Below are 26,753 nucleotides of genomic sequence, written 5' to 3'. Positions count from 1 at the left end.
AGGTGAAGGACTAAATGTAGGGGATGAAGATTTTGGTTGGGTATCCAGAGTTGGGGAGTTTTCTCTAAACTCACTTGGCAAGATTCTTGCTAAAACTGGGCTCTGTAGGCCGAGTGAGGACTGAGAGCCAAGGCAGAAAACTAGACAAGATGAGGGCTCAGAGGAGTCTGACTAAACACTAGTTAGGAGAGAGTCTTCATTGGGTCCTGTTGCTTAAATTAAAATTAAGAGTTCATGTATTGGACTTGAACCCATGGGAAATACCACTAAGTGAAGTGTATAGTGAATTCCAGAAAAGTATGTTTTCCTACTGGCACAGACTTCTGTGGAAAGGTTAGTATGGATGATCAGAGTGGCTCTGAGAGGTGGAACCTTATTTATTTTTTTTTTAATTTTTTTTTTTTTTTTCAACGTTTATTTATTTTTGGGACAGAGAGAGACAGAGCATGAACGGGGGAGGGGCAGAGAGAGAGGGAGACACAGAATCGGAAACAGGCTCCAGGCTCTGAGTGGTCAGCCCAGAGCCCGACGCGGGGCTCGAACTCCGGACCGCGAGATCGTGACCTGGCTGAAGTCGGACGCTTAACCGACTGCGCCACCCAGGCGCCCCAAGAGGTGGAACCTTTAAAGCCTCCGTGATGCTGCACTCTCAGAGTGATTTATAATTTTACTTAAAAAACTTATACAGTGTTTATTAAATGCCAGGCTCAGTTCAGAATCCTTTGCAGACATTAATTTGCTCAGTCCTTGAAAGAACTCTATGGTGGTTTATGCCATTATTATTCACTCTTTACAGATGAGGAAACAGAGGCTCAGAGGAGTTAAATAATTTGCCCAAGGTCACATAGCAAATACTTGGTGGGACTTGGATTTCCACCCAGGCAGCCTGGCTCCAGAGTCTGCATTCTTAATCACTCTGTTAGGCTGTATCCCAGGGATTTACTTCTCATTATTCTGGGTTTTACTTTATTCTCTCCAAGAATAAAGAATCTTCTGGATTTAGTCACACTCTGGACTTTATTCAGGCTGAAGCCTGGATTGAAGAATATATTTAGCTTGAGGTCCCCTATAAATTACAAGGTTATTTGTAAATAGCCTTTCAGGTGGCCTTTCACTTTAGGAGACCTAATTCAGTAGTTTATTGGTTAAAAACACATTCCTTACCTGCTTTATAGTCTATATATTGGTGACCCTTTCTAATCAAAGGTTGGCTGCTTTCCCCTCCCTTTCACCCCACCCCACCAGCAACCTTAGTAGCATTCTTTTTTTTTTTTTTTTTTTTTTTTAATCAATGCTCCATTTATAGGGAATGAATGGTAGTTCTTTCATAAAGGCTTTGGGAATTGGCTTCCATATAATACACAACTAGCACCAAAAACTTTCTTACATGGGCAAATCCCCAGTGAGCAGAGCAGATCCAGTTCCTAAAATAATTCTTTAGTAGTCTTCTTAAATTCTGCTTAAATTTGTCAAGCTAGTATTTGAAAGGTTCTGATAAATATAGTATTAAAATCAGAGTTACATAATAATACACATGGAAACTCTAGAGTATCTCATGGTATCTTCAACTTATGATTTTTTAAAACTTTTTAATTGCAGATCTGTCTATGGCAGTACAGAAATTTTCCCAGTCACTGCAAGATTTCCAATTTGAATGTATTGGTGATGCTGAAACAGATGATGAAATTAGTATTGGTGAGTACTACTGTTCTTTAATATTCTATGTAATTTAAAAGTCCTGCTTCAGATAGTGATTTCATTGAATCAAACAGATTCACATACCCAATACTAAACATGTAAAATATTCTGACTTTAATAAAAGTATAGGGCAATTTTTGGTTATTGTAGAGGAGAGTATTATATACTGTCTAAAAATTGAACTCTTGTTTTTTTCCATAAGGAAATTATTTATTCATCATTCTATAATTTAGCTTAGCCCTTTGATAAGAGGTAGATAACAATGTTTGTCTCTGCCTCAAAGTGAATCATTCACTCAAATACATATTGGACATCCACTATTAAATATACAAGGTACTGGTTTTAAGAATTATTTTACTTTTTAAAAAATGTAAGACCGGTTTCTCTCTTTTTAAAAATGTATTCTTCTTTTTAAATTTTATTTTAGAGAGAGAGAGTACGTGAGTGAGGGAGAGGAGCAGAGGGAGAGAGAAAGAGAATCTTAAGCAGGCTCCATGCTCAGTGCAATGAGCATGGAGATCAATGTGGGACCCTGGGATCATGACCTGAGCTGAACTCAAGAGTCAGATGCTGAACCGACTGAGGCACCCAGGTGCCCCTTGATTTCTCCTTTTTTTAAATTTTTATTTTTAAAAATTTCTTTAATGTTTGTTTATTTTTGAGAGAGAGAAAGAGAGAGACAGAGAGAGAGAGCACATGTGCGCACATGAATGGGGGAGGGGCAGAAAGAGAGAGAGAGACACACACACACACACACACACACACACACACACAGAATCTGAAGCAGGCTCCAGGCTCTGAGCTGTCAGCACAGAGCCTGATGCGGGGCTCGAACTCAAGAACTGTGAGATCATGACCAGAGCTGAAGTCAGACGCTTAACTAACTGAGCAACCCAGGCACCCACCCCTTGATTTTTCTTTTTTCTTTTTATTTTTTTAAATGTTTATTTATTTTGGAGGCAGAGAGAGACAGAGCATGAGTGGGGGAGGGGCAGAGAGAGAGAGAGAGAGACACAGAATCCAAAGCAGGCTCCAGGCTCTGAGCTGTCAACACAGAGCCCGACTCAGGGCTCTAAGTCACAAACCATGAGATCATGACCTGAGCTGAAGTTGGTCACTCAACCAGCTGAGCCACCCAGGTGCCCCAGCTTGATTTTTCTTTTAACATGAGTATTTGTTTATAAAGAAAGAAATCAGTTATGATGTACTAAACCAGTATTACTATAGGATAGAGAACATTACTGAGGATCAGGAAACTTGAGCCCTAATCCAACTTTGCCTTAATAATTAAGCAGTCTGACCCCTAGACATGCCCATTCCTGATTCAGATGTTTTATCTCCCATAAAGTGAAGAGGTGGGGTTATGTGATCTCTGAAGTTTAATCTGTATCTGATTTTACTGTTTGAAGATCAGATTCATGTAGCATTCCTTTTCCCTACATTTTAACAATCACTACTTACTTACAGTTTGTAGATAGTGGGTCCATTTGAGGCTGAATTAGAGACATGCCACATAATCAAAAGTCTGTATAGAATACGTACATTTAGGAGATAATACTAAATGTACTCACCTTCCAGGTATAAAAAACAGAATATTACAGGTGTTTTGAACAGTGACTCTCAAAGTTTAATGTATATATGAAACAGCTAGAGATCTTATGAAATGCAGATTCTGATGCAGAAGATCTCAGGTGGAGTGTGTGATTCTGCATTTCTAACGTACTTAAAGGTGATATTGACATTGCTGGTCCATGGACCATACTTTGAGTAGCAAGGATTCATAATCCCTGACATGCCCCTCCACAATCACCTTCCTCTGCTTCCTCTACCATTTCTTTTTCTTCATTGTTTTGTCAGTTATATATGTATTCATAAACCGTATGTTTTTATTTCTGAAAACCTAAGTAGCAAGTCCAAACCTAGCTGTGAGAGGAAAAGGCAATTTTATCCCCACCAAAAGAGGCTCTCAGGAGAAGATAAGCTGAATGAGTTGGATTCACTGTGTGGCTTTAGCTTGCCTACATTCACAAAGTTCCTTCTGGAGAAATCACTGGCAGAATGCAGAGTTCTTCAACAAGATCTTGCTGCATATGGGATTTGCATTATGCATACAACAGGGTGGTCAAGGTGGCAGGCTTTCAGAGGGGCTGTGCCAGGTGGTCACTTTTTGGGTTTTTCCTTTAGAAGTGTTAGCTACTCTGAGTGGGTATAGAGGTAGCTGGTCTCTTGAAGTCATCAATGACTCCTCCTCCCTCAATGCTGTGATGAAAAGTAGCTGAGCCGTGTTGGAAGAAGGTTGAGGACTGCCACATGGGCCTCAACAGTATGACTTCTTTCTCTTTACAGAATGAATGAGAAAGGGCACCATCAGTGATCATGCGCCACTGGCACTTGGAACAATGGTTGTCATTTTTGTATAATACTTCTTGACATTTGTTTCATAAATGTCTAGCCCCCAGCATAGGCTTTGTAACACACACCTGGCCAAAAAGCCTAGATTATATTACTAAAACACTACTATGTTAGCACTATTATTTAGAAAAAGTAAAACCCACATATTTATATAATAGCATTTATTTTCACTTAGTAATGTAATTGTAGTTCAAAGAAGGCAGAGGCCATTTTTTTTTTTTTTTTTTTTTTTTTTTTTTTTTTTTTTTTTTTTTTTTATAAAATTTTTTTTTTTTTTCAACGTTTATTTATTTTTGGGACAGAGAGAGACAGAGCATGAACGGGGGAGGGGCAGAGAGAGAGGGAGACACAGAATCGGAAACAGGCTCCAGGCTCTGAGCCATCAGCCCAGAGCCCGACGCGGGGCTCGAACTCACGGACCGCGAGATCGTGACCTGGCTGAAGTCGGACGCTCAACCGACTGCGCCACCCAGGCGCCCCTGTCTTTCTTTTTTTAAAACTACTTTAGCTTTGGCCCCTGACCTAGGGCCTGACTCATGGTAGACCCTTAAATTGTTGAATAAATGACATAGTTTTCTCTATAAACTTTAATTTTTTACTTATATATAATATATATATATAATACATATTATATATGTGTAATATATACATATTATATCTGTATACATGTATATACATATATTATATGTATTATATATATATAAATTTGTTTTCTTTTAAAGAAGATTATGGTAAATACTTCTGGGTTTTCATAGATACTATGATTCTTAATGATTTCATGACTTCAAATTATTCCATCAGGTTCATATACATAAACTTATGAAATAAACTCTAGAACATTTAAGGTACTTGTAGTTGGTCTTGCTAAAGAGTACAATAAACATTTCTGCATATTTCTCTTAATTTCCATTAAACTTCTTACTTACAATACCTTCTTGAAGTCACATGTAACTGCAGTGGTAGGGTTTTTAAATACGTGCCCTGCAGCATTTCAGGCATGTTAGGTGATTTTCCCAGATTGTGGTGAATTTGATATTCAACATTGGTCTGCTTGTCTCTTTCCACTTTGGCTAAATGGATGTTGTTGTGGCTCTTGCAGATTAGATTTGAAAAGTGTGAATTGATCAGTAGGTTAACATTTATGGTGGGCAGTGAATGGTGGATGAAATTCTAGTATTTTGGGGCTTTAAGGAGTTAGATAAAAGATGGGGGACAGAAGATGATGCTATATAGGGGTAGATATAATATTGCTTGTTGCTTTCAATCAGGAGACTATGTAGCTCCTGTTATTGGGAATCTGAATTAAACATTAAAACTTTATTAGGAAAACCTAACTTAGAACAAAAAGTATTGTAAAAAAAATTGTAAGAAACAAATAAAGTAAGAATACAGGTATGTTCGCATATCCTCACCACCCAACACTTTTTATCTGAGCCCTCAAATACATTCTAAACATTTTGAAATAACTGTGTAAGAAAGAGGAAAAGACTTGAATAACTGTTCCTAACCTGAAGCAATGATGAGGATATTGCAAGTTGTCGTTCCAAGGACAGTGACCTAGGAATGTATCCCTGACACTGTTGGGTAAGGCTGGAGTGGATGCAGTGCAAAGAACTATCCTTACCCACCTTTATCAGTTTTATTTATTTTTATTTTTTCTCATCAGGTTAATTCTGTATGGGAAGGTACTTAGTTTCAGCTTTGTTTAAAATAGCGTGTTGAGGCCCCAGTTTCAGCCTCTTATTCCTCTGATTAATAAGAGGAATGAAATAGGGACCGCTGTGACTCGTACGTAGTATTGAGTAATAATAGCATGACACTCTCAGCCAGAGGAGTTTTGAGACTTACCAATGATGTAACCACTAAAAACGATGACTTACAAAAACTCCTTCTTTATAAGTAAGCAATGTCAATGAAAAATAACTTGTAAAGTCAAGACATTTGCAGACTTTTTGTCTGTGAGTTGTGGTGGGAATGGGTGGGAAGGTGGTAGGAAGATGAATAAGATGTCTGCTTTCAATGTGCTTACAGTGGAATATGGTGAAAAACAGATTCTGAGCAAAGTAAGGAAAAGAAGGTGCTGTTTCCATATCAATATAATTACCTAATTTGTGGAAGCTGTTCCGAGAGTGTTTTAGATGTGTAGGCCTGTGTCTGGTCTGTAAGTCAGTCCCACTCTTCATGTGTCCCCTTCTGCTCTCACCCTTTTGGACTTGTGCTTGCTGGGGTTTGTTTGTTTAATTTTCAGCGTTAGTGAGACATTGCTGGCTTGGAAGGGAGCAAAATGTAATTAGTTGTCTGGGACCCAGTCTGGAATTTCTCAGGCTCAGAGAACAAGTCAGTTGTTTCCAGAATTGAAGTCCCAAGCAAGACAGCATCCTTGAGCTCTCTCTTTAGCACCCCTCCTTTCCATTTAAGAGCAGTTAGAGGTCATTACTCCTCTTCTCTAAGGATAAGTGAACTGCACGTGAGCTGTTGATGGCTCCCTTTTATCTGCCAATTACAGAGCTAGCCTGGTGGGAAGCAGCTTGTTGAATCCATCCAACTTAACTTCTCACAGCTGCTCTAATTGCCTGCTTTGTATACTGCTTTAGTTTTTGAACTGACTAAAGATCTTGAGTTAGGAGGGAGTTAGGAGTTCACCAGCTGGACATTTGGGGCTTACAAATTGGTGAGGGAGGGTATGGAGTGATTACAAACTGGTGTAAGACTTCATCCTTCTTTTTTTTATTTATTTATTTATTTATTTATTATTTTAAATTTTTTTTTTAAATTTTTTTTTCAACGTTTATTTATTTTTGGGACAGAGAGAGACAGAGCATGAACGGGGGAGGGGCAGAGAGAGAGGGAGACACAGAATCGGAAACAGGCTCCAGGCTCTGAGCCATCAGCCCAGAGCCCGACGCGGGGCTCGAACTCACGGAGCGCGAGATCGTGACCTGGCTGAAGTCGGACGCTTAACCGACTGCGCCACCCAGGCGCCCCAAGACTCCATCCTTCTTAAAGAATTATATGGGTAGACCAGATACCAAATGTACCATCATTTAACTATATTTACATAGTAAGTAGTATGTGTGTAAATGCAAAAATCGATGCCCACTGTGTCAGTACTGGTGTGAAGACATGCATGGGAATTGATAACTTCCAAAGTCATGTCTAGCCTTAAAACCTTACTAGTAGGAAATAAAGGCTATCTGTACAAAAAATAAAATACTGTCCATTTAAAAACACTGTTTACACTGGCTCGTTCAAACAATAGAAGCTCAAAGTTATTAATGTGAATGTACCTATTAGACAGGTTGTTTTGCTAGGTGAATTTAGCATGTGAGAGTATAGGATAATAAAGGGCTGTAAATCTTAGTTTATCACTTCAGAATTTATATCCATACCAGGGTTGGGGATTGAAAGTTACTTTGTTTTGTTCCTGTATTTGGTGCCTATAATTTGAAACCACTTTTAACCAAAGTCTTAAAAGTCTAGATTAAAAATCAGATATTAGTCAGCCTGCACTAGTGCCAATAAAAATATGAGTCGTTAATATGAGGCAAATCTTGTTCATTCTATGTAATCTTGGAAACCATTGAAAAGTCCATTTGCAATTGTGCATAAACAGCTTGGTTAGAGATGTTGTATGATGGCTTGTGGTAACTCTCAGGAAAGTTTTGGACAACATGAACCTTGCTCTTAAGAGATTAAACATTTACCAAGAAGGAGAGTCAGTTTGCTAGTAAATATTTTAGGTGGAGACGTCATTCCTTTAGACACACCTAAACAGAAAATTCCTGTGGTAGAGACAGACAACACACAACCACTTGTCAACTAAGGTTATAACTCCCAGCTCTGAGTGGAGAAATGAGGCCATCAATTAGGTAATTCAGATCAAAATACATTCATAATAATTGCTCACATTTTTCTGACATAACTAATGTATGTATTCTAGTTCATGTATTTACTGTTTTGAATGCAGGTATGCAGACATAGCAATAATGATGGTTAGTGCTTAATAGTTCTTAGAATGAAAACCTGTTACATCTTAAAAAAAAAACACCTTTTATATGGAAACCTGTGTACAAATTATATGTGTTTAGATGGATGGATGGTAACTCAAACCGAACCAAGTTTTGTATACTCTGTTGTCTGTAGTGTGCTCTACGTTTTAGGTTCTTTCCTGTTCCTTCTTTAGGAGAATATGTCAAAAGGTGAGACTAAGACAAATTTAAAATAGTGACATTTCAAGTCACAAGGGCTTCATTGTGTCTTCCTGAGCCAGGAGTGCTTTGCCTAGGTGCAAATATTTGTTGTTTGATTACCTCTCAGAAGTGTGATACAGTGGTAAAGTGACTTAACTGTAAGTCTGAATCACTTTGGTATGTATAGACAGGAGCCTGAGAGTGATCATTGATGCCTGCTCAGAGGGTGTGAAGTGGAAGAAATTTTTCAAAGGAGTAGTTGGAAGTTTCTTTTTCATTTTCTTTGTTAGAGAAGTTACTATGGGGAATGAATGCATAAATTTTTGCCAAATAAATCCATCCACTTCGAGGATACATCTGTTAGGTCCAATGGAAAGGTACTGTTCAATCCAGTTTTGCAAGTGATAAATAAGAATATAGTCCAGGGTGGGAGGCATGGCAAATGGTTTCCTTTGTGTGTTTTAAAAGGATTCCTATATAGCATAAAAACACTTTGAGGTAGTAACCTGTGTTTCAGGTTAAAAATAATAACTGGTATATTTATAAACCCAGGAAATGTACTTAAAAGATCATAAATGATTTTAACTAAAAAAGAACCTATTGTCTTCAACTTAAACTAATAAAATTAAACTTTTAAAGTTTATTATTTATTTTGAGAGGAGAGAAGGAACGTGTGTGTGGGGAAGGGGCAGAGAGAGGAGGGGAGAGAGAATCCCAAGCAGGCTCCGAACTATTAGTGTGGAGCCTGATGTGGGGCTCGAACTCAGGAACTGTGAGATCATGACCTGAGCCAAAGTTGGATGCTTTATCTACTGAGCCACCCAGATGCCCCAGTAAAATTCATCTTTTAAAGTATTAAATTATGAAATACTTTCTGGAAAGGTTTTCTTCAGAATTTGGTGATGAGCTGTAAATATTCATCCATACAGATATTATTAATATTTTAAGATGGAGTGTGGCCATTCAACTTTTCTTGAGCATTTCTTAGGAAAAAAAATTTGCAAACCAGAGACAATGTCATTACCAACTACAACAGAACTCTTCCAAGAGACCTGTGATTTTTATTAAACCTAGGAAACAGATTACCTTCTCATTTGCTGAATCAAAAGAGAATCTATTACTTATTATAAACCCTCATTACAACTGACTTAAATGTGGTTATATAAATCAGGAAGTCATCTATTAAAGTGGAACATTTCCAAATGCCTAAATTGTTTATACAAATAACATTTTCTTTTGAACTCTGTAGAGGAAGCATATTTTACTTCTTAATGGCTCTCAGTTGGACAATTGAATTATTGTTTTCCACTTTTTTTAACCACCCTATTTTTGCACCCACACAGAAACCACCCACAATTAAGAATTGAAACAGCTGGGAAAGTTGCTTATTTCAGGTGGAGTTCCTGTCTTTAAAAAAACATGCCACTTGAGAGAGATTTTCATCATATTAGCTCTGTGTTTTAAAGAATGCAATTTGATTTAATTTGAAATTGAAGGGCTTATTTTAAATTTCAGGCTCTGAAAAACAACCTGAAACATACCACAAGTCCCATGTTTCAAAGAAAAAAAAAATTTGTCTTAACTTACTGGTCTACATTAATTCCATGAAACTCCCCTTTTTTTTTCTTTTGTGAAAGAAAAGTGTATGCTCTTCGAGGTTAGAAAGTTTTACTCACATTTCTATTCCTGCATAGTACTTAAGTGCTTTATATTCAGTAGAAGCTTAGTAAATATTTGTTTCATGGATAGTTCCCTTGCAAAACCTAGTGAACCTTTATAGAAACATCATTATAAGGTACATAAATAGAATTTTAGTGTCATATATTAAACAATAAAATATGTATTTGGATATGTCTAGCATGATTCTTTTCAATATAGTAATAAGCTAAGTTTTATACAGACATATATATATATACATCTAACTTTTGCATGTACTTGAGAATCATTTAGAACAAATTTCGTAGTATTTTTGAATATTTCAAACCAGAGCTAAGGATTTTTGTATTCTTTAATTTATTTAGTGTTTATTGACTGTTATGTTAGGTGACTCTGTGCCAATCCCTGAGGACCTGGTGGGTCCTCACTGAATTAGAGGCTAACATGGCAGCAATATACTCCTTTTAAGACAACATAACTTAAAGAAGGCTAATTACAATGTGAGTGGATAGAGAGGGAAAAGACTTTTATCTGTGATTAGTGACTTAGAATAGCTCAAATCCCAGCAAAATAACTAGACAGTGAAATAAATGCCATAGCCCTATATAACTTGCGATGCAGGAACATATAGTTGAGCCTCATTATTCACAAATTCTGTATTTGTGAATTTGTCTACTCTACAATATATTGGTATCCCTAAAGTCAGTACTCTTGGTGCTTTTGTGTTCATGTTCATACATAGAGGTGGAAAAGTTGGGATGCTTGACTCAGAGCATCTACTGTATAAAGTGAGCTGCAGTGAGGCAGCCATGGCTAATCAACAATTAATAGGTTGTTTTTGGCTCCTTTATAAGGGCAGTAACCCAAATTGTGTTGAATAAAATTTAACTGAGTAGATTTTAAAGATCTACTATCTTATTGGCTTTATTCAGCAATTCATGAATCAGGCAGCATCCAATCTAGCAGATAGAAAGGAGATCTGAAGAGCTTGTACAAGGCAAGAGATTTTTAGACCAAAGTGAACAAGAGCAAAGAAATTGCACTGGGAGCTTGCTGATTGGTTAAAGCAGGGTTATTCTCCTTATATGGAGAAAAGGAAAGTTTTGGAGTTGTGTTAGGTAACTTGTGCTAAGCAAACAAGCAAAGGTTGGTTGACTTAGGCCTTCTTTTTCTGAGAGAGCAGGTATAGAAACTTAAGTTTTCATTTGCTAACTTGGGGTTTTAGCATGAATGACTCCTTCATTGGACCTAAGCTGGTTACTTTAATAAGTAAAAGGATCAGAGATTAGACTCAGGAACTTGCTTTTGTACCTTTCTTCTATTCTTTTTAGCCTGTTTATGCCTGTATTTCCTGTCAGTAAAACTCAATAAGTACCTGAGTGCCAACTAAGTCTAAGGCACTATAAAATGGGACACCCGAGGGGAAAATGGCATGTGTGAAGATTATGGGCAGGTAGATAAGACCTAATATGTTAGGGGATGTACAATTTTAGCCTAAAGGTAGTGAGAAGCATTGCAGTGTGTTAATCAGAGCAATGATATTATATTTGCATTTTAAAAAGGTTAATCTGACTGCCTTATGGAAGATTTAAGAAGGCTGCCCCGGATGACCTTTTTTAAAAAATGTTTTACTTGGCTGTATCTCTGGGTTTGTGCCCAGGAGAAAATGGGGCATGGGTAGCCTGACTTTAATAATGTAACTTATGGGTATGATACCTATGTTTTCTTTTAATACACTTGCATTGACCAACAGAGCCAGTTAGAGTGCATCTCTTTTATTTTCTGTGTAAATAGAATGTCTTAGTAAAATTGGAATCATATTGGTTGGCTTGTAATTGCAAGCCTGAACCATGACATACCCACAATGATGTTTTTTTCCCTAATTTTTTGCATGATAACATAAACATGTTTTATCGCCTATTGGTAAACATCAGGTACCATAAAGGTAAGTGGTGGCCTGAGTATGTGTTAAGTGCATAGTTTACGGTTTGTTGGTAATTTCCTAGTTTACTTACAGGAGTTTATCTGCTCATGTTGAAGATAGTCTGCTTTGAAAACATCTTTTGAAGATAATATTTTATCTCAGTTTTCTTGGTGTGGAGTAGTTTATATCTTTGTCTGGAAGCTGCATTTCTTTAGTACTATGATGATCTCATACCTTCTTCATGTACATGTGGAGGTGGGAGAGTGGGAAGTTGCACAGACTATTGTCTATATATCTATATATCTATATATATTTTGAATTATCAGTAAATGTTACTTCTTACTTAGAAATGGCTTGGTTTCAATCCCAAGTTTAGTATCTTAGAGTGTAAAGAGACCTTGAAGAACATGGGAGCTATCATTTTGCTTTAGAAACAGGCGGAATGATTTGTTAAAGTCACACTAGTTAGAACCTTGATTGCCTGGCTCCTAGGTCAGGAACTTTCACTCTTGGGTTTTGTTTATTCGTTCATTCATTCGTTCATTTATTCAGTAAAGCCTTATCAAGCACTTGTGATATGTCAGACACTGTTTTGAATGCTAAAGACACATCATTGTGCAAAGCAGAAAAATAATCCCCACCCTAATGGGGGTTTGTCAGAGGAGTTAGATGGTAAAATGTATAGGTTCACTATATATTAAGTTAGACTGATAAATGCTATAAAAAAGGAGATAAAAAAGGAGATTGTTTAAAAAATTAAGTGTTTTTAATACAGAGACAGCTAATTTTAAGATCACGGCATTACTGCAAACTGCTTGTAAAATGAGCCTATTTTATCTTTCATTATCAGTTTCATCAATCAAATTTACCTGACCATGAAAACACTGACCTATTTCTAGATTAGAAATCTTGATGCAAAAGCCATAAGGGTAGAAAATACTTCTGAGCCATGCTAGCTTGTAAGCACTAGATTTTTTTCTGAAACATTTAGATGTTAAAGTATTTCTTCACTGCATCCTTCTGCTCTAGACCATTGGATTTCTTCCCTTGCTTGGGCATATTTAGTCTGTGCACTTGAAGGTTCATTGTCTTGATATGTGCAGTCTTGAGGAAAGTGAAGGTGTAATATCCTTTTTCAGCTGGAGTACAAGAATTGAGAGCCAGAGAATATGTTAGAGGGCTTTGCCACATAGTCTAAAGTTTCATTTGTATATTCTCAAGAGACACTTAAGGCTTTTGATTGAAGTTGCCCTTTAGGAGGTTTATTCTGGCATCTGTATATGTGATAAATTATAGCATGGAAGTATTTGCCAGAGTGAGTCAAAGATTGCCTTCCTCAGCAAATCTTTTATGGACCGAGAGAGAACATTTCTAAATGTGAATGAAATAATAAAAGTACAGTTTCAGTTTTGACATAAAATGTTTGGACCAGAAAGGCAACAGTTCTAGAAATTGTGTTTGAAATAAGTGAGTCAGGAGGCAGGACATGAACACCCAGAGATTATTGGAAGACTCATTGACAAAGACAATGGCAATCATATGAACACTGAAGAGAGATTTGGTGGCTGTGGGGAAGAAACAGACTATAGAGGGAGAAATTAGAAAGCAAAAGAGTTGAAAAATAGGCCTAAAAAAAAAGTCTTGCCTTATAAACTAATCTAGGAATATGTGTCTGGACAAAAGGGCTAATTCTGGGTAATTTCTGACATAGAATTCAAAATAGTTGCTGAGTCATGATTTTGAGCGATGTGGAAAGAAGAGCTTTCAGGTCATGCTTCATTCTTGGGACTGAAAGAGAATGTCTTGTTTCCTCCATAACCATGAGGGCCAAGAGTACTACTTATTCCTGCCACTGAAAATACTGATAAGCTTCAAGGAGGAAGTAGAGATAATTCTTACAAATCTTATTAAAATATATACTGTTTTGTATTTAAATATAGTTTTAACTCTTAATTCTTCATGCAATCTCCCCCTGCCTGCCTTCCACAAAAGCCAATAGTTGCCAAACTGCCTGGCATCAGAATCAACTATGGGAAGCTTTAAAAATTTGATTCTTGATCTGTACCCTAGAATTGAATGAAGGTTGAATCTCCTGGGAGGAAGAGACTTTACCTATATGGATATTCCTTAAATCTCCACAGGAGATTTAATTTTATGGAGATTCATGATGTCTGATATAAGCCTGTGGAAAACAGCTACTCTCAACAATAGACTAGTGTTTGTACTGAGGGGAGCTCAATTGGAAAGAGTACTAAAATGGGGAAAAAGTCTACTGCAGTTGTGCTTTTTGGATCACCAGATCCCCAATGCACAGCATTCTCCCAGTGGAGCCACTAACGCTGTAAGAAGACATGTTTGTAGGGAAACCCGGTCATTTATTGCCATATTGTCCTTCATAGCCTGACAAAAGGTTTTAGTTTATGCAAAACAAACAGGTGTGTACCCTTAGAATGAGAGATGGCATTCATGGGCCAGTGTAGATGCTCTACAGATTTCCCAGACATGAAAAAGAATCAGCTTTTCAAATTAAAATCACAAAGTGTGACTTAGTTCATACTGATAGACTTTGGATTCTGTAGAATTCTCTATCACTAATGAATATATTTGTGCAAAGAACCTTATGTGCAATTTAGTACATGCATATGTGAATAAAATATTCTTGTAGCCTTATAAAATAGAGGGTAAGAATAAAAATAGTTTTATGATATAATTACTATAATACTAAGGAGAATGTGCTGAGTGCTTTAAGCATAGTAAAAACAAAAATGCTGCGAGAGCACCAAAGCTGGAGAAGGGATTTCTGACTGGGGACATCAGAGGATGCTTGAATAGAGAGGTTATTTGATCTGGGTCCTAGTGGTTAGGTAACATACAGTTTAGCAAATTCAGGTAAAGGAAAAGCATGGAAATTGGAAACTATAAGAATGTCTAGTAGTTTCAAAGTGCTAAGTTAGAGGTTAGAAATAGTAGCATTTCAGGCTAAGATACTTGGAAAGGTACCTGTGGTCACATACTGGAGGCCCCACGTTGCTTGCAATATGGAGTTTGGATGTTTGGACTTTATGCAACTCAATAACCTTGAATGGCTAAATAATGACATAATGAAAGGTGCCCTTTAGGAATTTTATTCTGACCATTAGTGCATATGATGAATTAGAGTCATGGAAGCTGGAAAACCAATAATCAGGCTGCTGTAATATTATAGCAGAGATGAAGTGATATCCTTCTATGGGTATGGAAGAAGAGTAGAGGAGAAAGACCAGCAGTATTTGGTGACTGGATGTGTGGAAGGGAGGAATGAGGTTAATACATTGCTTGAGTTGCTAACAAAATGGTGTTTTGAGCCCATTTATGTGTTTATATGTGGCAGAGTACCCGAAGGTAGAGAAGAATTATGAGTTAAGTTTTGACACATGTTATGTTTTGAGATGCATACAGAATCTATAGTAGAAATTCCTGGGAGGTAACTGGATTTGCTCAATTTCATGAATTTCATGAATTTGCTCAATTTCATGAATCAGGCCTGGAGTAGTGGGAAAATGGATACATTTCATGTGATTCACGCAGGTTCAAAGTTTCATCCTGCAAGTTGTTAGCTGTAATATCTTGGGTATTATTTAACCTCTATATTTCAGTTTCTATTTGAAAAATAGAATGGTGAGTGAACATTTGGGTGTTTTACTTGAGACCACCTTGTGAGGTACTGAGGATTAAAGAGCTGTGTGCAGTGCTGGTGTATGTGTCAAATAAATCCCCTCCTCCTCTGCCAACCCTCAGGTGTTCCTGCTCTTCTAACTTCATGAGGATAGGAGTATATGGTAGTACCTTTGTAGACTTGGGAGGAGGAGAAACAGCTGTGTGGAGAGATGAGTGATGATGGAAATTATAGAAATGGAGCTAGAGATGAGGAAGGGGGAGATTAGAAGCTTCATAGGGAGAAAGAGGGCCCCTTTTTTGAGACAGGCAAGTTGAAGAGAATGAATAAAGATAGTGTTAATCAGGGGTCTTGAACTTCTCTCAGAGAAGCAGGAGACTAGGCCATCTGGTATGAGTGAGTAGGGGGAAGTTGGGGCTGGGTTCTTGAGAAACAAAATTCTTTTTAGATAGCCACTGTGGGAAATAGGACTAGGAGTACACTAGAGTTGAATTGAGGGATTGCCAAAAAGCAAAAGGCAAAGGGGTTAGATAGCTTGAACTCTTAGTGTCCTTGTGGGTGTGTGAATTACCGCAGAGAGAAGGTCACTAGAGGTTAAGAGGTTATGGAAGAGAGAAACTGGATATTGGACAAGGAAGGAAGCGGATGTTGAAGCCTCAGTAGGGTGGTTGCAGGAGGACTGGGTACAGAGGAGGAGTATGAATGGGGTGCCTCCGTCTTTGTGGACTGTGAAGAAGTGCTGGGAGGTGGGTTCCTAATAGTGCTAAGGATTGGGAAGGCTTGATGGAAGTGGCTGTCAGTAACAAATTACTGATTGTTCCTTTAATGCAGGATATTTGGGGCCTGATTACCCCTTCAGCACAAACAGCTCTGGGACTGTTTACTGTCAGGGATGATAAGCCTGTTCTTTGCTGTAATGTAGTGGGGTAGTACACTGGCATTACCTTCCCTGCCTGCCTCCTTTCTGCACCCCCTCCTTCCCGCTCCCTCTCCCTTGGCAATAATGGTTTGCTGGAATACAAAGACTTCGGAACAAAACAATCAAAATTAAGTACCTGCTTCTCCACTTACTAGTCCTGAGAACTTGGGGCAAGTTACTCCAGGTGATGATTGATCCTCATTTTCTTATCTGCAAAATTAGGATAAAACCTACTCAGTACCTCATATCATTACGTGGACATTAAGTGAGGTAGCATGTGTGACATCTCTGCCTCTTGATAGAGGTGCTACAGAGTGTGCATGCTCCACATATTGGGGGAAAATGACTTCTGAATTGGGGGTTTTGTTTTGGCTTTGAGAAACAGGTCAAACACCACTAAAATAAAACAAAATTAAAACAAGGCAACATCAGAATAACACATGTTTTCATTTTCTAAAATGTATGCTTCAAAAGAAAACAAAAATATGTGACTTGGAGACTGTGTTATACAGAACAATACTTATTAACAAGATCTCGGAGTAAAACATCTTTGGAATTCAAAAGAAATTCATTTGAAGTGATGAGATAGTGTGAAGAATTCAAAGAAACCAGCTATAATGACATTTTGAAATTGTGTAAAATTTGAAAGGCTGTCTATATTTGTATGTATTCATTTGCCAAAATTTGAACTTAATATTATATAATGTATATTCCGTGTGTGTGTGTGTGTGTGTGTACTAGTACTCTCAAACTACTTTGCAGTTTGGCAGTTTCAAAGCAGATACTACTAAAAGGCCCTACCTTCATTCAGAGACAATATGGGAAGGAAAAAACCATTAGATAAGATAGTATAGAATTACTTCTGTGCCTCCATTGTGACTTTTCATCTTGGAGTCCTAATTCTTCTCAGTTATAATAGGTAATCCTAATGATCTGCTGTAGTGGTAGTAGCTCTTCTTTACATGTGAAGTCCCTGGTTTACAAAAGGTGTAAACCCTCTTTTGAGTCCCATTGTTATACCAGTGAGGATAAGAGAAACCAGACTGAAAACCACCTTAGACCAGAAAAGAGTAAAAGATAGACATCTTGCCACAAGTTCTGAATCACAGCCCAAAAGTGCAGTGGTGGACAATGTTAGAACCCATGTTCATATGCCAATGTATAGCACAGGTTAGTACCCAATGATCCATGGAATGGAACCCAAGTATGGAGGGAGACACGAAAAACAGGAGTTGGGAACTTAAAAAGGAGACTAGATTATTGGCCATAACCCCTGCAAAGAATCTGGGTAGTATGGTTAGAAAATAAATGGGAACAAGTGAAAGTAGAAAGAAATGTCTTGATATTATGGATTCCAAAGTAAAGATTCTGTCCCTTTGTCTTGTCTGGATTGGCATTTGTGTACTGAATGGAACAAACATGGCACAGTTGATGGTAACAGACAAGTGATAAAGCAGAGATGTAGCAGTTTTTAACTCTATGCAGAGTACATGGTCAACTTGATAAAGGTTTTATGACTTTTTCCTGTGTAGGCTATGCATTTCTTATTGTTCTTTAATTCTTAATTAGCAAACTATGTTATAATATCAAATAAATTTTTATTACCAAAATAATACCTAATATGTTCTTCCAACTTGTACATCTCATGTCTGCCAAAAACTAATACACTTGCATGCAATACTGTACAAGTATGCATTGGTAGGTTATGAAAGAAGAATTTAAATACAAGTTTATAGGGACTTGTTTTCAATAGTAATCTTTTTGATTTGGGTTTGGAAGTTAAAAAAAAAAAAAAAACAAAAAAACAAAACACCAGGAGGACATTTTGGAGAACGGTTTAATTACCTTAAAGATCACTAGAATTTCTTTGTGTTTTCATGAGACCTTAGATTCCAAGGGGCTGTGAAGTGTTAGAAGAAAGATGAGTGCCTCTGAGTATGTGGGTGTATTACAGTGACCTGCCAGCATTCAACAATGGGCCTGTGATTTTTTTTTCTCCTGTTGGTTTAGGAAGCAATTTACTGGCTTTGTGAATAGGCATCCATGGAGCTTGAAGCCACAAATAGAGTGGAGCAATCTTATTTGATGTTGTGACTTCTAGAAAATAACCAGAGTTTGTGGTTGCAAATAATTTTGGTATTGCAGACAGAGTAGACAGCCCATCAAGTGGAGGGTGTTAATTATTACAAAGACACACCATATCTAGTTGATATTGTGTGAAGAGTTGGCGTCACTTTTTATATCTTACAGTTTTACAGACATCATTTCTTTTCCAGGCATACCAAAATGATCCTTTTTCTTGCTTTGTTAATGGGTTAAATTGTTCCTGAACCAAAGCTTGCTGTTCAGTTACTATGCTACCTTTGATCTTCTAAAGGTTCAAAGAACTTCCTCAGTGGGAGTTCCAGGCATGAACTGCTGCTGTGATACCCTGTTAGTTCATTGCAAGTTTCATAGCGTATTGCGGAGTGTCACTTGGTTGTGTACGTTGATTCCACTTTTATTTTTTTAATGTGGTCAGATCTAAATTCACCTGCTGTGGCTCATATGCTCAGTTAAGTGTTGGTATTTTACTGCTTCTCTTCTCTGTGGAAAAAAAAAGTGCAAGAAGGATACGAAGAAAGGCCTTGATAGTCTATGTCGTCCACCCAAATAGAATAGTAAAGTGACTATTGGGGTATTATCTGGACTTCTAAAATGATTGGATTGGTTCAATCTGGCCTTTATAGACTTTTATAAGTTTTCATGTTTTCCTTGAAATTTGGCCAAGTCTAAATCCCACTAACTCAGTTCTCCCCTATTCATCAGCATATCTGATCGTCATAGGTGATTTGCTCACTTATTAACTGAAAAATATGTTGTTGACATAATGGTATATGTCACTGAATTTGTGATCTGTACTTCTGTTTGAATATGTATTTATTCTGCTTAGGTTTGAGAAAAAAAGACTCCAGGGAGAAATATTTAACACATCATTATCTGATTATGATACAAATGTTGGTTGGATGTGAGAGAGACACGCTTTCTCAAATCTCTGAATTGTGAAATTTGTAAAGCTCAAGCAGATCAGTTGTGGAAGCTAATAGTATAATGCTTAGTACTTACTGTGATGGAGTCATGTTAACAATGAACAAGGAATAATTTTCTTTATTTTTTCTTATTCTGTCTTCTAGGCACTAACCAGGTTTTCCACAGTCAAAAGTAGTAGGGTGAACTTCAGCCTGCTAAAAAGATAGAGTGAGGAAATAGATATTTTAGATAGCTCAGGAATTTTTTAGAATTTATGATATTGGTAAATACAGAAACCATTATTATACTTCCTCAATGTGTGGGTATATTTCAATTGTTGTCTTTGTGAATGTTTATACTCTTGAGATCTGTCATAAATATACCTGAATAATAGATTTCTTTTGTTTCAAAAGTGTTGTTCCAGTATCACATTGTAGAGATAAAAATGGTAACCTACAGCAATATTCTTAACTTCAACAATTTGTTGGAAAATTAACATTTATATATGAAACTGTGTTTTGATTGCTCTCCACTAATCTCATGGTCCAGATGGTCAGGAAGGGGAAAGATTATTAATGGTGAATACAGCTAGGAAAGTTTCATGCAGGTGGCCAGAATGTAGATAGCTAACATAATTTTCTGAAGTATCTGGCCTATCTTTTTTATAATATTTTATGAAACCTAGAATAAGAATCAGTATGTTTCTCCTTATAGAGCAAGTAGATTATGGAAATGTATTATTAAACTTGTTAATTAATTTAACAATCATCTATTGAAAGCCCACTGTGTATTAAATATTGTTTTTGGAATATTGCTCTCACTTAATCAAGCTCCTGTCATACACCTAGGTATGGGCAGAATCTGTAATTGCAAGACCAGCTGTTATATTTGATGTTACTGTGGATCCCCAAATCAGATAATGAAATGGTTATTTATGTATATATTAACATTGATAAGATATAGACCATCACATATAATTGCTTATAAAAAATGTATTTGGGAATTAGAAATTTGCATGTAATAAAAAACATTTTTAAATTTTACTTAGGTAAAGTCTTAGAAGAAATTGCTCAAGCAGTCAACATCAATAGCTATTTTGTTTAAGGCACTGTGATGGGTGGTTGCTGGAGGAATCATTTCATATGTCTTGTGCCCAAGGCCTGGTGGGAATTTGTTTTGTGCCCAGGACTCCCTACCAGTTTTCATGGTCTCTAAAGGCTTTTGTGGGTACTGGTCACCAGAGATTCTAATACTCTTCTCTGAGCTTTTCATCTCTGAGGAGTTGCTGGGGTACAATTGGCAGTATGGATCTACCTGCCTTGTGTCAGAGGTGCCTTTAGATTTTGAGGATGGGCCGGGCTAGGAAGTGACTGGCTATCCATCAAGCCCTTTGTCTGAAAACCCAGTTTACACAATAAAACTTTGAATTATTTTATACTTGCTTAGTAGGATTATTAATTCCTCTTCTTTTTCTGTTATTTTGTGATTTGTAAACTACTTTTTAAAAAAATGTTTATTTTTGAGAGGGAGTGAGAATGTGAATGGAGTCGGTGGGGGGGGGGGGGTTGGGCAGAGAGAGAGGGAGAGAGAGAATCCTAAGCAGGCTCCACACTTTCAGCACAGAACCCGATGTGGGGCACAGTCCTCCCACAAACTGAGATTATGACCTGAGCTGAAATTGAGAGTTGGACACTTAACTCACTGAGCCATCCAGGTGCCCCTGTGCTTTGTAAACTATTAATGCAATACTTCAACATTATAAATAAAAAGACTTCAGGGAAAGCATTAGATAAGGGTTGAAAAAGTTAGTAAGTCACTGTTACTAATTCATGAAATGGTGTTCCTGGCTGTTCATTTTCCATGTAGGACAAATGAAAAACAGTAATATCTTCATTTGGACTAAGAAACATGTAGTTTTATGGAACTGACACTATATTATTTAAAGAACAATTTTAGTTCTTTGAAGTCATTTCCCTGAAAAATCAGCAAAAGAAGAAGAGACAAAACTTATTGTCAAATTGGGACAAACCTAGAAAACTGCTGGAGGGAGGGTAGTTTTTGTTGGGAGGAAGCAGACATGCAATTGCTTTTGCATGTTCAAATTTTTCTCCTCAGACTTTCTTATTATAACAAACTATTCTTGTACTGAGTCTATAAATAGTATTTATATGGGAAACAGACCAGAACACCATTCAAATAAAGCAAGAAACAGCATCATTAATATTTAGACAAGGAGATACAACATCAAAATGAGAATCTGAGTTTCCTAATTACTTAAAACCAAAATCTGACTTAAGGCAACTGGTCGATTGACTCTTGAAGCAGCAGTTACCTTGGGGAAGCCTGTGGACTTCCAAGTTGTCATGGGATGATGCTCCTGGGACTAGTAGGACACTACTCCATGAGGCAGTGGTTGTTGTTTGGGTTGACCAGGTAGAAGGTTCTAGTGTACCCCAGCCAATCTAAATCAAGCTAGAGGTGCCTGGATAGCACAGTCAGTTGAGTGTCTGACTTAGGCTCATGATCTCATGGTTCATGGGTTCGAGCCCCGTGTCAGGCTCTGTGCTGACAGCTCGGAGCCTGGAACCTACCTCAGATTCTGTCTCCTTCTCTCTCTGTCTCCCCCCACTCTCATTCTGTCTCTCTCTGTCTCTGAAAAATGAACAAACACTAAAAAACTTAAAAAAGTAAGTCAAGCTACATCTTCATTTATTCTGAAAATACCTGTTGTCAAAAAACCAAACAAAACAGGCTTGTCAGGCTTCTATGTGCTAGATATTTACTTAACTCTGGGAAAATTAGTAAGCGAATTTAGCCTCCTAAAATTTAGGCTAGTAGGAAAATAAAACATTTATAGCATGTGTTATTTTTCATTATTTAAAAAAGTTAAAGATTTTTAATAGGCTTAACAAAAACTATCAATCTCTCATCTTACAAGCCCTCACCACTTAGTTACTCACAAAGACCACTTTGAACTTTTAGCCATTTCTGTTTCTTTCATGACCATGATTGTCTTGCTACTACTTGATTTTTTCCTCAGTTTTAGATACATTCTTCTCATTTTATACTGTTATGTTTATATCATAGTGACTTTGCACATACTAAAACTGAGTTATTTATTTTCATGGTGTTACTAAATAACTGTTTCCCCAAGGGTTAGTAATTATCTTTGAATTTTCTTTAAAAGAATTGTAAATTTCCTTTCATTACATTCAGATACATTAGGATATTGATTAGTTCCATTTTTATTCTCCAGAGACATTTCTTGGAGGCTATAACCTATTGCTCCAGTCTAGATAAGATCCTGTCTGAACCTTTTACACAATAGTTGTCCTGGAATATCTCTCTGTTGACATGAGAATTTCATTGCTTTCTATGCTATATTGGATACCCTACTTCTAGATTCTATATCCTCTTTTCTTGATTTATTCTCATGTGTTGTTAGAGTGCCTTATCTAGTATCTTCCCATAAAAGAAGCATATGAAGGTAGTTGTTTTTGTTTTGTTTATTTTTAATTAAAAAGCTTAGGAGGCATTGAGTTTGAAATCCCGGATTAAAGAACTTCTTAAACAGACTTTCAACTACTTTTGATCACCTCTTATTTTCTCCCCTTCAGCAGTACTTGCTGCTTCCATTTCCTGTAGACCAAACTGATTACCTCTTGTTTTCTTTCTCTGTAGGCATATCTTTCTCTGTAGATAATTCCTTCCATTATCCACATTTTTTTGACATTTTTGTAGGCTCACCAATAGAACTCTTCGGTGGCAATAGATAGTTGCCAGGGTGATGGAATGCTTTCTTTACCCAAAGTACAAAAGTATAGTATGCTATTATGTACTCCATTTAAAACTTTTTATACATTTGTAAAATGTTTTTCTGTTCAGTTTACTGTTGTCACAAGTGGGTTGTATTGTAGCATTTTATTTTTGAAGAAATTAAAATCTCAAATTTCTAAATTAAAAAAAAGTGTCATATTTACTCTAAGGTCATTAATGTGTTTATCGGATTAATCTGAGTCTCCCAGATAATTCTTTGATTTCTCTTTTGGCATCTGTGAATAAAATCCAATGTGAAGTAATCATAGTGATAGCATTTCAAACCAGCTTAGTTAGTGTAAGCCTACTAGTTCTAAAAAGAGGAGGGAAAAAAACTTAGATTGTAATTTTAAATTCTTGAATGGAAAATATTCTTTTTCTTAATAAGTTCTGTTATGAGACTCTTGATTTATTTTCCTCACTTATCTACTTTTATTATAGGCTTTATGCCAGACTTATTAGACTTCTGGTCTTATAGAATGTTTTTAATAATTTGTATGGGTGTAGGAAGACATAAGGAGCCTAAAGAATGAAGACGTAGAAGGGAAGGTAAAGCTTACATAGAAGGGCACCTGGGTGTCTCAGTCAGTTAAACTTCAGACTTCAGGTCATTATAACGTGGCTCTGAGGTGATTTGTGAGTTTGAGCCCCACATAGGGCTCTGTGCTGACATCTCAGAACCTGGAGCCTGCTTTGGATTCTGTCTGCCTCTCTCTCTGCCCCTCCCCAACTCGTAGCGTACTCTGTCTCTCTCTCACTGTCTCTCAAAAATAAATAAAAACATTAAAAAAAAACCTTAAATGGACATAATTTTTGCCTTCACCTTACTTGTTTTATTAGTTTTATAATCAAAACATTCCAACTTTAGTTATATTAAGTATAAGGTATAGAAATTGATGTGGATGAATTACTGTCTTACAATTGCCATTTGGGACTATACATTTTTAAAGAATACGTTACTGTAATTCTTGACTTACATTTTGGTTTATTCTCCCAGTGTTTCTAGGAGTATTTGATATTTTCTCCAAGCCAGGGCAGTATAGTTTCAGGTAGCTTTCTAAAGCAGTGATTCTTTAGAAAGCTATCTGAACTTGTGATGAGCACTGGGTTTTGTACCTACATGATGAATCACTAAATTGTACACCTGAAACTAATATTACATATATTATAATTATTATATTGTATATTCACTAACTGGAATTTAAATAAAAGCTAAAAGAAAAAAGAAAACAGTGCTTCCCAATTTTAATATGCAGACGAACACTTGAGGATCTTATTAAAATGCAGAAACTGAGATGAGGCATTAGTCTGTATTTCTAACAAGCTCCCCAAATGCTGATGCTGGTAGTCCTTCCAGACACACTTACTACCCAGGGTCTAAACTAACTTGATATCTGAGTAATACAGAATAGAGAATCTGGTTTTAAGTATCTGTAACTATTGAGCTTCTAGATAGAAGTCAGTAACAGACTTTGCATTACTGGCTGCTAATAAGTACATCTAAATCGTACTGGATTTATTGCTTCTTAGAGATTTAATATATTCATTATTTATAGGATTCTGTTTAGAAGCAATTTGAGTCATAAACTTTTATTTATTAATATGTTTTATACATTACATACATATACTGTATTTCCTTTGTGTCTTTAAAGAAAAAATGTTATACTCTATATGTGCTAAATTTTAATTTTCAGTATGCAAATATCTGTTATCTATAGCTGTTAGTCATTGAGATCTTATTATGTATAGTGTTCTATGCTTATAGAAACATAAAACCACAGAATATATACATATTTATAACTAGCTTCATTGTAATGTTTATTCCTGTGTAATTAGATATTAACAATGGAAAGTGGTTAATGCCTTTTTTTTTTTTAAATCTTCTAAATAGCTCAGTCACTAAAGGAATTTGCAAGACTACTCATTGCAGTAGAAGAAGAAAGGAGGAGACTGGTAAGTCCGTTCCCCATTTCTTCAGAATAAAACTTTGTTTGGACATATTGAAAGAAAGACCAGACCTTCTGAATTAGACTTAGCCATACCAGACCCTATATTTGATAGATGTACTAAATGTTACAGAAAATATTTCTGTATGATTATGATTATCAATAATTTGATTATGATTATCAATAATTTCTGTATGAGTGTGATTATCAATTATTGCTAATGATATATACCATTTCTGTTTATTTCAGGTGTAATTTCATCAGGTGTAAATTATATTCATTTTGTTTTCCAGTTAATTCTTTTGAGAATTAAAAATATTGAATTGTCATTAGAAACCCATTCTGAGTAACCTTATAAATAACTTTAGTGTTATAATAAAGATACATTCTAAGTATTAAAGACAATTCATAAAAGGAGCAAATAATTCTTTCTTAAAAAGGTGACATTTCAGTTGGGTCTTAAAGTCTGGGAGGATTCTGTTTGGCTGGGAAGAGTGGGGAAAACATTTCAGGTTGATGGATTAACTTAATGTGGCAGTATCAGAGGATAGTTACTATATTTATCCATTTACCAATATAATTTTTGTACCCATTTTGTTAAAATTTCTGTGAAGGCCTCTGTCTATGACCCTCACTTCCCATTTGTATATGGGAAAATTAGTACATTTCCCACAGGATTGTCATAAAGCATTTGCAGCAGCACATGGCACATAGTAAGTATTGATGGTAATAAAGATGTTGATTGTCTCTTACAGTGAGGGTTCCAGGCTTGTTTAAAATGCCATCTTTATCACTGGCTTCACCATCCTGTTGGGGAATTATGTATACACATATGTATATATGTGCATTAAATGTGCATTAAATGTGGTGTCATTCTGCTAATTGGATAAGGAGAACAGTTTCAGGAGGATGGCCTTGGCACAGGGAATGTTGCCTGAGCTAAGGAAGAATCACACAACCATTACTTGGCAGTCATATAATGAACTTGAGAAGAGGCCACAGGGTGGGAGAAAGTACTGTATATATTTGTAGAATAAGGCAGATAGTTCTCAGAGAGTATTAGAAGATTGACTGGTAGTTTTGGTCATAAGTAGGGTGTAAGAGGTGGGCTAAAAAGTTTTGGTGTGTGTTACAGAAGAGCAAAATTGCTAGTTTTTGAAAAGGATGGGAGAACCAATGTGGAATATAGGAGAGATTAATTTGGTGGCCATGTGAAAGATAGATAAGGTAGACTGTCAGGGATGACTATATTTTTTTAGGAAACATCAGCCTACAATGGTCTGGTCCCAGTACAGTGTAATCTGTGCTAGATACATATGAGCCATTATGGGAGACTTACATCCTTTCTGGGGAGGTCAGAAAAAGCTTTTTTTCTGGAGGGAAGTTTGATTGGAGTCTTAAGACTAAATTGTATACTTTTAAGTACTGTATGCATAATCTTCAGTCCAGTTTCATGAACTATGCAATAGAAGTCCAAGTTTAATGGGGAAATGTGAGTAGGAGGTATCTTATGGCCCAGAGAAGAGCT

At 36.6% G+C, this 26,753-nt stretch overlaps 1 protein-coding gene across 1 annotated transcript in view; it reads left to right on the top strand.

Annotated features, from left to right (window-relative positions):
- ARHGAP42 (Rho GTPase activating protein 42) overlaps positions 1 to 26,753 on the top strand; it is a 322,999-nt gene that overhangs the window by 79,075 nt on the left and 217,171 nt on the right. The window contains exons 2-3 of the mRNA XM_030333001.1: positions 1,600 to 1,695; positions 25,171 to 25,232. Of these exons, the coding sequence (XP_030188861.1) occupies positions 1,600 to 1,695; positions 25,171 to 25,232 (158 nt within the window). The remainder of the gene's footprint in view (positions 1 to 1,599; positions 1,696 to 25,170; positions 25,233 to 26,753) is intronic.

Source organism: Lynx canadensis, chromosome D1 (assembly GCF_007474595.2).
Source record: "Lynx canadensis isolate LIC74 chromosome D1, mLynCan4.pri.v2, whole genome shotgun sequence".
NCBI classification, from domain to species: domain Eukaryota; kingdom Metazoa; phylum Chordata; class Mammalia; order Carnivora; family Felidae; genus Lynx; species Lynx canadensis.
This window is presented reverse-complemented; position numbering and strand designations above follow the sequence as displayed.